The sequence below is a fragment of the Neoarius graeffei genome, chromosome 6 (genome assembly GCF_027579695.1).
Source record: "Neoarius graeffei isolate fNeoGra1 chromosome 6, fNeoGra1.pri, whole genome shotgun sequence".
In the NCBI taxonomy this organism is placed as follows: domain Eukaryota; kingdom Metazoa; phylum Chordata; class Actinopteri; order Siluriformes; family Ariidae; genus Neoarius; species Neoarius graeffei.
Window position 1 is genome coordinate 54,214,417 of NC_083574.1, and position 14,924 is coordinate 54,229,340.

Sequence of the window (14,924 nt, forward strand, 5' to 3'; positions counted from 1 at the left end):
AGTCGCTTTATCCTTCTACAGGGTCGCAGGCAAGCTGGAGCCTATCCCAGCTGACTACGGGCGAAAGGCGGGGTACACCCTGGACAAGTCACCAGGTCATCACAGGGCTGACACAGAGACACAGACAACCATTCACACTCACATCTACGGTCAATTTAGAGTCACCAGTTAACCTAACCTGCATGTCTTTGGACTGTGGGGGAAACCGGAGCACCCGGAGGAAACCCACGCGGACACGGGGAGAACATGCAAACTCCGCACAGAAAGGCCCTCACCGGCCACGGGGCTCGAACCCGGACCTTCTTGCTGTGAGGCGACAGCACTAACCACTACACCACCGTGCCGCCCGAAATAATTCTAATGTTTGTAAACAAATGAACTGATAATGTTTAGCCTGTCATAAAATCTTTTTGTTCCACTTTCTACCCACTTTCTATGTATTTATTCGTAGATCACATTTTGTTAATCATTCATTGTTGTTTGTATTGATTTCTAGTTCTGTAGTTTACCAATAAATGTCAACAGGCAACTGGCACTGCAATCACATGAACATCCAGGTTAAAGGTCGCATGTCATTCCTCGAACCAAAATATAAAATGTCTACTGATATTGTAATATGTGGTAGATATTTACAACAAACTGCAAAATAAATTCTGAATGGAATAGAAAAATTTGAATATTTCAAGCATGTAAATTTTTTTTATATGCTCGGAATTTAATTCTGGTCTAATTCTATTTATTGCAATAGGATTCCAGATACTCTATAAGTATTCTGTTCTGTTATGAATCAGAAAAAAAATGATTATAAATCACAGCACTTTAATTTTTTTTAATGTACTTCATCTACTTCAACAATGTTACACAAAGCTCGATCCATAACAGTTGTAAATGTCACTTAATTCCACAGGGTGTCAATAATGGTGGACACCGGTGAAAGTGATCACTATTATTGACACCTCGCATGACTTCTCAAATGAGCGTTTAGATAGAAAATGGTGACTGTCAAATGAAAGAGTAAGAAACAAAGTAGGTTTCGACAAGGAGATCATAAAATATCGCTGAATTTCTCATCTCATCTCATTATCTCTAGCCGCTTTATCCTTCTACAGGGTCGCAGGCAAGCTGGAGCCTATCCCAGCTGACTATGGGCGAAAGGCGGGGTACACCCTGGACAAGTCGCCAGGTCATCACAGGGCCGACACATAGACACAGACAACCATTCACACTCACATTCACACCTACGGTCAATTTAGAGTCACCAGTTAACCTAACCTGCATGTCTTTGGACTGTGGGGGAAACCGGAGCACCCGGAGGAAACCCACGCGGACACGGGGAGAACATGCAAACTCCACACAGAAAGGCCCTCGCCGGCCACGGGGCTCGAACCCAGGACCTTCTTGCTGTGAGGCGACAGCGCTAACCACTACACCACCGTGCCGCCCTATCGCTGAATTTGATAAGTAAAAACCATGTCCATGATCTTTCCACCATGCTTACCTGCGATGATAATGTCTGGGTTTTCCTCAGATTGCTGATCATGCTGAAAAAAATTCCATCTCAGGTAACGAGCTGTGTCATCAGACGACAAGATCAAAGGGCAAGGGGGGTCTTCCAGTTGAGTAATTAACCAATAATAACTGTTGTAACTGAAACTCACCTTTGTAAAATTGTTTTTTATTGGTAAATATGAAAAGGTGTTGATAATTATGGACAATCGATAATTGTAGCTGCCGCTATATATATACAGTCAAGCCGGAAAGTCTTCACACCCCTTTCATCTTCTCCATGTTTTAGTACGTTACAGACTTATTCTACAATAGATTGAGTTCAGTTTTTGTCACAAAATTCTACACCAAATAGCCCATAATGACCAAGCGAAAGCAGGTTTTTAGACATTTGTGGTAATTTATTAAAAATCAAAATGTAAAATATCATATGTACACCATTGTGCACACCCTTTGATATGACACCCAAAAGTGAGCTGAGGTGCATTTTGTTTCCACTGATGCTGCTTGAGATGTTTCTACAACTTAATTGGAGTCCACATGTGGTAAATTCAATTGCTTGGACATGATTGGGGATTGCCATCACCTGCCTATATAAGGTCCCACAGTTGACAGTGCATGTCAGAGCAAACTCCAAGCCATGGGATCAAAGGGATTATCTGCAGACCTCAGAAACAGGATTGTGTCAAGGCATAGACCTGGAGAAGGGTACAGACAAACTGCTGCAGCTTTACAGGTGCCAAAGAGCACAGTGGCCACCATCATTCATAAATGGAAGAAGTTTGGAACCACCAAGAATCTTCCTAGACCTGGCTGCCCGGCCAAACTTAGCGACTGGGGAAGACGGGCCTTGGCCAGAGAGGTGAGCAGGAACTCGAAGGTCACTCTGACAGAGCTCCAGCGTATTCTTGTGGTGATGGGAGAACCTTTCAGAAGATCAACCATCCAGGCAGTACTCCACAAATCAGGCCCTTATGGGAGTGGCCAGATGGAAGCCACTCCTTAGTAAAAGGCACATGACAGCCTGCTTGGAGTTTGCCAAAAGGCACCTAGAGGATTCTCAAACCATGAGAAACAAGAATCTCTGGTCTGATGAAACCAAAATTGAACTTTTTGGCCTGAATACCAAGCGTCACGTCTGGAGGAAACCAGGCACCGCTCACCACCTGGCTAATGCCATCCCTACAGTGAAGCATGGCGGTGGCAGCATCATGATGTGGGGATGTTTTTCAGCAGCGGGACCGGGACGAGTAGTCCTGACAGAGGAAAAGATGAATGCAGCTAAGTACACCGAGATCCTGAAGAAAATATGCTCCAGAGTGCTCTGGACCTCAAACTGGGGTGAAGGTTTACCTTCCAGCATGACAATGACCCGAAGCACACAGCCAAGAGAACAAAGGAGTGGCTTCGGAGAAAGCCTGTGAATGTCCTTGAGTGGCCCAGCCAGAGCCCAGACCTGAATCCAATTGAACATCTGTGGAAGGAGCTGAAAATGGCTGTGCACCGATGCTCCCCATCCAACCTGATGGAGCTTGCAAGGATATGCCAAGAGGAATGGGCAAAAATGTCCAGAAACAAGTGTGCCAAGCTCGTAGCTTCTTTCCCAAGACGCCTTGAAGCTGTAATTGCTGCCAAAGGTGCATCAATTAAGTATTAGGCTAAGGGTGTGTGCACATATATAACTCCTAAATAACCTACTTTTGTCAGTAAAATATGTTCTAAAAACCTGCTTTCGCTTTGTCATTATGGGCTATTTTGTGTAGAATTTTGTGACAAAAAAATTAACTCAATCTATTGTACAATAAGTCTGTAATGTAATAAAACATGGAGAAGGTGAAAGGGGTGTGCAGACCTTCCGGCTTGACTGTGTATATATATATATATATATATATATATATATATATATATATATATATATATATATATATAAAATCTCCATCCATTATCTGTAGCCGCTTATCCTGTGCAGGGTTGCAGACAAGCTGGAGCCTATCCCAGCTGACTATGGGCGAGAGGCAGGGTACACCCTGGACAAGTCGCTAGGTCATCGCAGGGCTGGTACACAGAGACAAACAACCATTCACACTCACATTCACACCTACGGTCAATTTAGAGCCACCAATTAGCCTAACCTACATGTCTTTGGACTGTGGGGGAAACCGGAGCACCCGGAGGAAACCCACGCAGACACAGGGAGAACATGCAAACTCCACACAGAAAGGCCCTTGTCAGCTGCTGGGCTCAAAGCCAGGACCTTCTTGCTGTGAGGCAACAGTGCTAACCACCACAGCACCGTGCCGCCCTTTTTCAGTTCAGTCTCAGATATTTTTTGAATGGCTCTTTTACTACTATAATTATTTTTATGTTGATTATTTCAGTTTTTCTCTTATACAGTGTATCTTTCTCTTTCGTATATTTCTTCTTCCTTTCTATTTAGGACAGTTGTTGAAACATGATTATGTTCTCATGTTATTTGCCATTTTCACTTCATTCTCACAGTCATGTCTTAACAGTATTTATTGGTCATATAATTCACATCGGGCGGCACGGTGGTGTAGTGGTTAGCGCTGTCGCCTCACAGCAAGAAGGTCCTGGGTTCGAGCCCCGGGGCCGGCAAGGGCCTTTCTGTGTGGAGTTTGCATGTTCTCCCCGTGTCCGCGTGGGTTTCCTCCGGGTGCTCCGGTTTCCCCCACAGTCCAAAGACATGCAGGTTAGGTTAACTGGTGACTCTAAATTGACCGTAGGTGTGAGTGTGAATGGTTGTCTGTGTCTATGTGTCAGCCCTGTGATGACCTGGCGACTTGTCCAGGGTGTACCCCGCCTTTTCGCCCGTAGTCAGCTGGGATAGGCTCCAGCTTGCCTGCGACCCTGTAGAAGGATAAAGCGGCTAAAGATAATGAATGAATGAATGAATGAATAATTCACATCACACATGAATCATCTCTGATAGAGTTCAATAACTTATAGATTATTCCTCAGTGCTCACAGTAATATTTCACATCTCATTTTTTTAATATACATTAGCTTTTTATACTACTGAATTGTTATATTGATCTTATTTTTATTTGATGTAGTTGTAAATAGGGGCAGCACAGTGGTGTAGTGGTTAGCACTGTCGCTTCACAGCAAGAAAGTCCTGGGTTCGAGCCCAGCGGCTGACAAGAACCTTTCTGTGTGGAGTTTGCATGTTCTCTCCGTGTGGGTTTCCTCTGGGTGCTCTGGTTTCCCTCAAAGACATGCAGGTTAGGATAATTGGTGGCTCTAAATTGACTGAGTGTGAATGGTTGTTTGTCTCTATGTGTCAGCCCTGTGATGACCTGGCGACTTGTCCAGGGTGTACCCATAGTCAGCCTGGATAGGCTCCAGCTTGCCTGTGACCCTGAAGGACAGAATAAGCAGCTATAGATAATGGATGGATAGTTGTAAATAGATATTGCCTGATGTTATTTAGGTTTTCTTGAAATTTATGTCAAATTCTTAATGTTTTGGAAACATTCATTTGTATGGAAATATGTTCTAATAAATGGAGCATTAGAATAATTCGTTTTGTTATAATTATGCAGAGGTGGCACAGTGGTGTAGTGGTTAGCGCTGTCGCCTCACTATAAGAAGGTCTGGGTTTGAGCCCCGTGGCCGGCGAGGGCCTTTGTGTGCATAGGTTTGCATGTTCTCCCCGTATCCGCGTGGGTTTCCTCTGGGTGCTCCGGTTTCCCCCACAGTCCAAAGACATGCAGGTTAGGTTAACTGGTGACTCTAAATTGACCGTAGGTGTGAATGTGTGTGTGTGAATGGTTGTCTGTGTCTATGTGTCAGCCCTGTGATGACCTGGCGACTTGTCCAGGGTGTACCCTGCCTTTCGCCCATAGTCAGCTGGGATAGGCTCCAGCTTGCCTGTGACCCTGTAGAACAGGATAAAGCGGCTACAGATAATGAGATAATTATGCAGTAAATTCTAATTAATTTAGGACTTGTTTAATTTTATTATAATGTGATGATTGATTATACATAATTTATAACTATAGCTATGGATTGGTATCAATCTGTTTCCAAATAGTTAATTTGTAATATCTAAATGTAAATCTCTGTTCCATCCAGTATTTGCATGATTAGTTGCATTTCATTTTTCATTCTTTGTAATAGATTTTTTTTTAACTGCTGATCTGGAACAGTATATGAGGGTTCAAGTGCCTCGGGGCACTTGACTTTACTTTTGTGGACCCTGACCCACATGCTATATCTATATCATTGTGTAAACCAGAATTGTTCTGTCATGTTGTAATGTCCACTTTGCTTTCTTCTATTATGCATGTATTGTGTATGTATTTTTTAATTTGGTATAATAATAATAATAATAATAATAATAATATTCATTCATTCATTATCTCTAGCCGCTTTATCCTTCTACAGGGTCGCAGGCAAGCTGGAGCCTATCCCAGCTGACTACGGGCGAAAGGCAGGGTACACCCTGGACAAGTCGCCAGGTCATCACAGGGCTGACACATGGACACAACCATTCACACTCACATTCACACCTACGGTCAATTTAGAGTCACCAGTTAACCTAACCTGCATGTCTTTGGACTGTGGGGGAAACTGGAGCACCCGGAGGAAACCCACGCGGACACGGGGAGAACATGCAAACTCCACACAGAAAGGCCCTCGCCGGCCCCGGGGCTCGAACCCAGGACCTTCTTGCTGTGAGGCGACAGCGCTAACCACTACACCACCGTGCCGCCCATAATAATAATAATAATAATAATAATAATCTTCCTGAATATATCCATAATGATAAAATGGATTGAATACTGTACATGATTAAAACACAAACACCTCCATAAAAATCAACCATTCATACACTGACGTACACACACACACGTGTGTATAAATAACATGCCCAGTTTGTGTTTTGGTTTATTTTTGACTCTTCAACATTTAGATGAATAACATGTTCAGTTTTGGGTAGCTTCCTTGGCAGAGATGCGATAGGACCGATCCGATGTGCGTGGTAATATGGCGGCCAGATGGCGTCACTCTGACTGTCCAATGAGCTGTCCGGATATTGTACATGGAGATCAGTGGGTCAGCCTCAAGATGTCTCGAAACAACCACGTTGCTAGGTTACTGACATACGCTAACAGTCACCAAACCAGCTGAAATAAAGTGTCGTTCGGGAAAATACTAATTGATAACTTTTGCTTGCATTTTTTTAACGCTAGAAATAAAATCGTAAGCCAGAAATAATTACAAATGTCTTATCTATCAGCAAACTATTCACCCGCCTTCTGGTATTTTTCCGCCGCAAATTTTTTCACCCTGGCTGACGCACAGGATTGTGGGATATGTAGGACAGTCAGCTGACTTCAAAAAAGACCCGGATGAACGCAACATGACTTGATGCTTCTGTGCATGGCCTTAGCCTAGAAGAGCTCCTGTAGTGTTTCTCGCTCAAACCATTAACTGTAAATAAATATAATATAATATAATATAATATAATATAATATAATATAATATAATATAATATAATAAACATAGCCCAGCCCCTGAACTATCCCAGACTATGGGCTGCCCACAGTAACACTGACTGAGTTTCTCCAGTAATTATTTGGTTGCTGTTTACCAGACAAATTTTCTGTCGAAGCACATGACCCTTTATTATTTTTTAAACTACATTTACATTTATAATAGTCGCCGCGTTGTTCCTAAAACTACGGAAGCCGAGAGAGGCCCTTCATGCAATCCTTTTTTTCTTCACCTTGTTATCCCGAGATAACGACATAATTAATTCAGGATCTCGAGAAAACAAAACAATTATTCCGTGATCTCGAGAAAACAAAGCAATTATTTCATGATCTCGAGTAAACAGCTGAGAAATGGTTCATTCAGGTGCGCCAAGAGACTTGTGATATGCTGACTTTGGGGCTATTTCTCATTCTGTATAGACGCAACTTTGGTCATTAGAATGTCTGGAATAATCGATCACCTAATAAGGCAATATTTTGATCAGGGGTTGACACAGTGAGAGATTGCATTAAGTCTTTTAATAAGGGATCATTTCAAAATGAGTCCGCGGCACCTCCGCAGAAGACTGGCCCGGCTTCGTCTCTACCGACGGAGATACAGTGATCCAGCTGAGATCATGAAATAATTGTTTTGTTTTCTCGAGATCTCGAATTAGTTGTGTTGTTTATTCCTCATATATATATGAGGAATAAATAAATACACACATGCGCCTTAACTTTTTTTGGCACGCGCATGACGTAAGCCGCAGTCGGTTGATGACGCTGTACGTCTCTTTGTTGGCTCGGCAGCAGCGTCCGATCTGTTGTTATTTTCTCTGCAGTTAAAAACAAAACAAAAACCAACAGAACTGCTAAGAGGTTAAAGCGGTTCACCTTCTCAGGTTTTTCTTTTCTTTCTTTTATTTTTTTAAACCGCCGCTTATAATCAGATACACGAATATACCCTGGCTTGTCACGACCGAGCGGAGATCTAGTAATGGACTCGGACGAGGGTTATAATTATGAATACGACGATGAGGAAGAGGAGTGCAGCGAGGACAGCGCTGAAGAAGAAGCCGAGGACGACACCCTGGAGCTCGGGGATGTGGAGCTGGTCGATCCTGTGGTAGCCGGTGGCGACCGAGACGACTGCGGAGAGAACGGCGGCGGCCTCGGCCCGGGACAAGACGAGGAGGACTACCGTTTTGAAGTTCTCACCGCCGAGCAGATCCTCCAGCATATGATCGAGTGCATCAGGGAGGTCAACGAGGTCATCCAGGTACATGTTTTGGAGAGTTCTACTATAAAATCTCTGTTTTATTAGAGATTAGCCGTCTGTCTGGGTGCACACTTGGTTCATCCTGGTGATCCTAGAGTTACTCAGGGTAACTTGCTAGTCAAACTGATATATTAATAGTTACTAGAGAAGGTAGTGTGAAGTAGAGAAAACTTGGTTAACTAACACTGAGTAATAAACGCCCTGATAAACAAGAATGACACAACACACTGGACAGCTAGCCTAGCCTAGCTTAGCTTAGCCTAGCCTAGCCTGGCTACTTTGTCATTTCTCTTAACCTAGTAAATACTTTTTTAATTATCTTTTTCGCCGTAGTTTTTAAGATATCTGTAATATCTTAGTTAGTGGTTTTATATGCTCATACACTCACAAACAACTCTTCTCGACATCATTAAGCTAACTAGGTAGTTAATTAGCTGCCTACCTACATGCTAATACGAACTCTCTTAAATACGTTCAAAAGTTTATAACCCTTATATGTCATGTCAGCACACCATACTCTGACCATGTACATTGTTTTCAATAGTTATTGTTTTCACTCGTTTTGTGTTACAGTACTTTTGTCTGGACATAATTATTACTTGTAAAGTCCGCTCCATGGCTAGCTTGCTACCTGGGTTGTGTTTCGTCGCGACAACAACATGGCGGAACTGGTGCTTTATCATGGCTGTTATGGTTCATAAATGGCTTTAAAATGTTCGTCCACGATTTAATTAAGATTTACAAGTTGTTATGGTTACTTTTATTTTCGCATAACCTTTATAAAATACCAGGAATTTGAGAGTTCATGTTGGGAGTGTCGTACTGCATGTGCTAAACTGTCCAGAATATTTTGCCAGGTCAGAAATCAATCCACTGTGTTAGGTTTATGATGAGAGAAACTTTTTTTTTTTTATGTAATATGAGACAGACTATATAATTATAATATGCATTAAAATAAGTCATTTTTTTTAAATCCCAAAAAAATTGTTATGCAGGAACCCAGATGTAGATTTATGTAATTACATACATGTCAATCAAACCTGTATAACCAACCTCCAAAATCCGTATTTCCCTTATAAAATCCGTATAAGATGCAAATTAAAATAATTTACCTAAAATTTGAATGATATATCCCAGTTACTTTTTATTCAATATTAATAACAATAAACCTTCAGAATGAATACAAAGCTCCAATGTTTGACAAAAACACAAAGTGTTATCAGCGTAGTTACGAAGGAAATACTTCATTGTTTGGAGACAGGTTTCACCGAGCGGCTATTATGCGCGAGACTTCATATTAGCCGCAAAGTCAGGAAAATCTGTTCGTAAAATTGCGTTATAATGACCAAATACAATGAAAAGTATTTTTCCAGTCTCACCTGTGAAAGGTAATCCCATGTGATCTCGTTTGGACGGTAAACCTGTTGGTACAGTTAAAAGCAGCACATGAATGAGGCATCTTTATTCTCGGCTGAATCTCCACTTTGCCACATCCAATATGGCGGCGAGGATGACGTATGATTCTACACAGAAGGCGGCATCTATGTTTATGACTTCACGGTTGGCGGGATTCTCGCAATGCGGTGTGCGCATGATCAAAAGTGGAACGAAGTCTCGCTACCACAAGATAACGCGCGATTTCATAAGACTCTTTACTGGCTGTCTGTGGTGTACAGTACGTTTGTAAATGTTATGCGCTCTTTTATCATCGTGGGAATTGATTATAGCTCTAAATAAATATTGAAGTTTTTTTAAAGAATCCGTATAACTTTATTTATACGCCCGTATACTACGTTTATTGAATCAAATCCGTATAAAATACAGACATTCCATATAGGTTGACATGTATGTAATTAATCAGAAAAAGTTGCTTCGCGTATTGGCTGCAAGGTTAATATTGAACCGGTCAGTTTTTCTCCATTGTCTATAATTGTATTAGGACTTGTGAAAGCTGCTGGTCACTGTAATAATAAATAAGTTACGTTTATATAGCGCCTTTCTCAAACTCAAGGTTGCTTTACATAGGTCAGAGAAAAAAAACCACACACACAAGAGTTGCTAAAGAGTGGTGAGTTTACGCACTGGTGGAGAAATGTTCATGAAATCGAAAGGTGATGAGATTTGAAGAAAGGAAAAGAAGAGCGGTTGCGGAAGGGAATTCCAGAGCTTGGGGTCCGTGGCACTGAAGGACCTGCCACCCAGGGTAGAGAGTCTAGTGCGAGGAACAGCAAGGAGATTATAGCTAGAGGATCTGAGAGAGCAGGATGGAGTATAAGGGGTCAGGAGATCACAGATGTAAGAAGGAGCAAGGTTATGGAGAGCTTTGAAGGTGAGTAGTATGATTTTATATTTAAAGGGAGCTGTTTTGTGCATTAGCTTCATGGCATACGATTTCCACAAACGGGACATGCTTTTGAAGTCTTTAATCGCATTGGCTTCAGCAGTCACTGTGGCATGTGACTTTTGTTGTTTTCTTGTTCAGTTTTACAAAAACAAAATCACACATCCGAGACACTGGAATGAAGTTCATCCACCCATCTATTTATAGTATGTAGTTGATGTCAGGATCATTTTATGAAGTATGACCCACATGCTCAATCAGCTTGGTGGGAGTCGATATCTCTAGGTTTAAAAGATCAGGATTTGTTCTTTCGCCTATGATTTGACAACGGTGATGCCTGTTCCCAGAAATAAAACTGAACTATGTAAGGAAAATTGTACGCCATGAAGCTAATGCACAAAACATCTCCCTTATGCTCTTTTTAAACTGTTGAGTATGCAGGCTGCAATTAGAAGTAAAGGCTTACTTGGACAGAAGCTTGTTATACTTGAGCCATTTGCCCTGGTTTAAAGGAGATACGCAGAGCCATGGCCTCGCTTTTTGTTTATAAATGCCTTGAGACCTCCAGAATGACATAGGAATAGTTTTAAGCATTAACAATAAATCTAATATAGTAATTTTTACGATTAAAATGATTCATATACGTAGCGGTCTGAGTGAATGACCTTGACATCTGTGACGTCACCGCAGGAAGGCTATCGGTCTCATCGACGTTTCCGCTGTATTAAAACACAGAGCTGACTGCAACTTCGAGCTTTCATTTTGAGCTAATTTATCGCCATGCCACGTAGATGTGTTGCTGGTGGGAGCAGCAACACGACAGAAGGTGGATTTACGTTGCATTCATGGCCCAAGAATGTTCAAACTGCAAAGATTTGGACGCGTTTTGCAAGAAATTCAAGGGCACATTGGGCGGCTACGAAGTCGTTTCTCCTCTGCTCTGCATGTTTTACTGAAGACTCGTACGAGACCTTTGATCTGTTGTGGCGCGTTGGCTGTAAGCCCGTATTGAAAGAGGGTGCAGTATCAACAATTAAAGAAAAAGGAAAGCAAATTCAGTTGCACCAGTTCTCCTGGAGTGTGAGCCGAGGGTTATTGCTAAAACCTGGGACGGGACATATCACTCGGGCAGTGACCTCCCTGCAGTTGTTGCTAAAACTGGTGACGTCCTGGGTTTTAGTAATCGCCTGAGCCCAGCAGTAATGGTGGAGTACTCCATATGGAGAATGAGTGGACCAGCCGTCTGATTTTTCCGCTGGATATACTTGCCTCAGCAGCAATATCTCGCCCTTACGTGGAAGAAGCGAATGAACGGAGAACTGAACGAACAACTGAAAGTCAGATTGTTTTGAAACAGTCGGCCACAAGGTCGGCCTTCAAGAAGCGAGAACACAGACTGGTAAGCTGCGACTCTCATCTGGATACAAAACAACAATACTCGTTGTTTACCTGCATTTAGATTAATCCATGTAACTTGTATTGTATATTTAAGTTACCGGTGTAAGATTATTTAATTTGCTTCAGAATGTGATTGTCTCAGTTCATCTGATTTATTTAATTAGTCTTTTACATTTTATCAGTGAAAATGCATGCATGTACATGTTGCATAAGTTATAACACCCATCCTGTTTTAATGAGTCAACCCACAATCAGTGAAGTCAAATCAGTCTTAGTTGAGCAAGTCTCAACTGCTGATCATCACATGTATTAAAATGCAGTAATTTTACTAATACTCTCACTTGCATACAGTGCCATTGTTCTGCTCCTGTTTTGCTTAATGGACAGAAACAAAGCATAATGTGGTCCTGAATAATGGAAATTCTGAATTGACAGAATCCTGCAACAATCACAAGAATACTGCTTAGTCATTTCAACTGGGACAAGGAAAAGCTTATGGAAAGGTAAAAGGTTTCCATCATGTCTATCACTGAAGCTTAGTTTGCTTTTTCTCTGTTCCTTTTTTTTTTTTTTTAATTGATGAATAGTCAAATATGAATAAAAGACAACCAGTTTGTATTTTACAGGTACTTTGATGGTAACTTGGATAAGCTGTTTTCCGAGTGTCATGTCATAAACCCTAGTAAAAAATCCAGGACACGCCTCATGAATACACGCTCATCAGCTCAGGATATGCCATGTCAGATCTGCTATCTCAACTATCCTAATTCGGTGAGTGCTGTCCTGTGTCCAGAGAGCCATACTTTTTTTTTTTTTTTTTTTAATTTATTTCCCTCCCCTTCCTGCATTTGCTACCAGTCTAACTTGGCATCCTAATATTAAAACAAATTACACTGTTGCAGCGTTTGACATTTCCAGCAGACTACACTGACGAGAAAAGATCTCTAGCACAATGTTCTGACCTTGGCTTGGTGTTCCTGCATTGTGGTGTACGAGTTCAGATCACATTAACTGAGATGTAGGGCTTTCAGCTGATGGGCTACTCCCATGCGAATATGTTCAACCAGGAATCATTTTCTGTGGTCTGGTTTTAGTACTTTTTTCGTTCTCTGGATGATTGGTTTAAAGTATTCATAAAGCTGCAGTGTGGAGGAACAGAAGAGCCGTAGTGTCTGCAGGAGATCTGAGAAAGTTGACTGTTTGTGTGGGTGCACATTTATGTGTCAACTTTGTTGCACAAGTTTAAACTGGAATACACCATTAGACCATGACCAAAGCTTTAGAGTAAGAGAGAGGGGGATCAGGCAGTTACTGTTTCTCCCTCTTTCTCCTGGGGGATTTTTTTTTTTTTTAATGGTCAAGTTGCTTCATATAATGTGGATAATAATATGGCTTTTTTTCTTTTTTTTTTTTTTAAATCAGACTGCAGGTTTCTGCACTTGTCTAATTGTGTGTGTGGTTGCAGTTTTAATGCTTTTTTTTTTTCCTTACGCAAAGGAACACAATAGCTCTGGCACAGGAATGGGGAAAAACCTGCAAAAGAAGGGTAGATTATTGTCAGAATAACCTACAGACAGCATAATTTAATAAGGGCTTAAAATAATTTCATCAATTTTCGTGGTTACTGCCTCACATTGAGGCTGTAGCCACTATGTCATTGTGTTTGTAAGAATGAGTGTAAAGGCCTCTGCATGCTCGTGCGACAAGGCTTTCGCAGATAGCTTTTCGCAGACAGTTGTAATTTATTGTTGAGCGGGGATAATAGGCGTGCGCGATGTTATTCACCGGCACAACGCAAGGGGGCGCGAAGTCGCTAGGAGTAGTTGGTGGGTGTGGTTAGTGGAGTGTTTATCCTCCGGTTACTTATAATGACTAGAACTTTTTTTTTTTTTATAATGACTAGAACTGGAGTCGTATAGATGTACGTACTTCCTCAATCAACCGCTCTTCATGCTGCTCCATCTTCGCTCGTGTTTTTAAAAATGCCGGTCGTGAAAACAAACCAAACCGGGAAAGTAGGGAAGCGGAAGTGCGTGTACAGTGGATGTAGAGTGGACCAATCAGAGCCCTCTTGTCTGCGGCGCTGTCTGCGAGGCTTCTGCGGTGGTCACAATTTTTGGGAGGTGCGCGCAGAGCGTCTGCGAAGGTGGGGGGGCTACGCAGACACTGTCTGCGAGGACTGGGTTGGCAGCATAAATTGGCCTTAACAGTCACGCACTGTGCATGCGCATACAGGTGTTCCTATTAAAATGACTGGTGAGCGTATACAATTCGGGTCACCGTTCGAAATAAATGGATTAGACTAAAGAAATCGCTTTCAGACATGTTTATGCTTATTACCGAGGGAAAGTGCGCTCCTATTTTAAAATATACTCCAGGTCGTCCCCCTTTCCTCGCCTTCTTCGGCCAGTGGTCCCATGTGTGATGTAGATGTGACGTAGTCTGGCTAATGCGACAAAGCTCTACGAGCTATTGGTCTGGCCAAGATATTAAGCCCAACCGTTTCCCAGAGCCCGTGGTTGACCCGCCTCCCTGAAATGCCTGTTTGCTACTGGTCGAAGCCAGAAAAGGCTGTGACGAAGCTTAAACCAATCACATCACTCTTTCCTCTGACGTATGTGACGCGACGAGGTTAACTGGTAGATTAAACTCTTACCGAAGCCGGTCGGGAGCAAGGCGAAAACGTCCTTCCTTTCAATAAATACCTCCAGGGCTGCTCTTTGCTCCGTTTTCAATGAGAACTTCCCGTTGAATGCTTTCAATACAGCATCTATGCGTAATAGATGCGGAAGCGTGAATGAAGCGCTTCCGGCATAGATTCTGTAAACAATCTATGGCTTCCGGTCGCAGTTCTACTACGTCAGTGCCTTGAACACGCCTCTACCCAGGGCCGTTGGAGATG

General features: G+C 42.2%; 1 protein-coding gene across 1 annotated transcript in view; it reads left to right on the forward strand.

Moving 5' to 3' along the window:
* Nucleotides 1–7,781: 7,781 nt before the first annotated feature.
* arih1 (ariadne ubiquitin-conjugating enzyme E2 binding protein homolog 1 (Drosophila)) overlaps nt 7,782–14,924 on the forward strand; it is a 37,798-nt gene continuing 30,655 nt past the window's right edge. Inside the window, exons 1-3 of the mRNA XM_060923859.1 lie at nt 7,782–8,283; nt 12,458–12,525; nt 12,649–12,793. Of these exons, the coding sequence (XP_060779842.1) occupies nt 8,002–8,283; nt 12,458–12,525; nt 12,649–12,793 (495 nt within the window). The 5' untranslated portion in view covers nt 7,782–8,001. The remainder of the gene's footprint in view (nt 8,284–12,457; nt 12,526–12,648; nt 12,794–14,924) is intronic.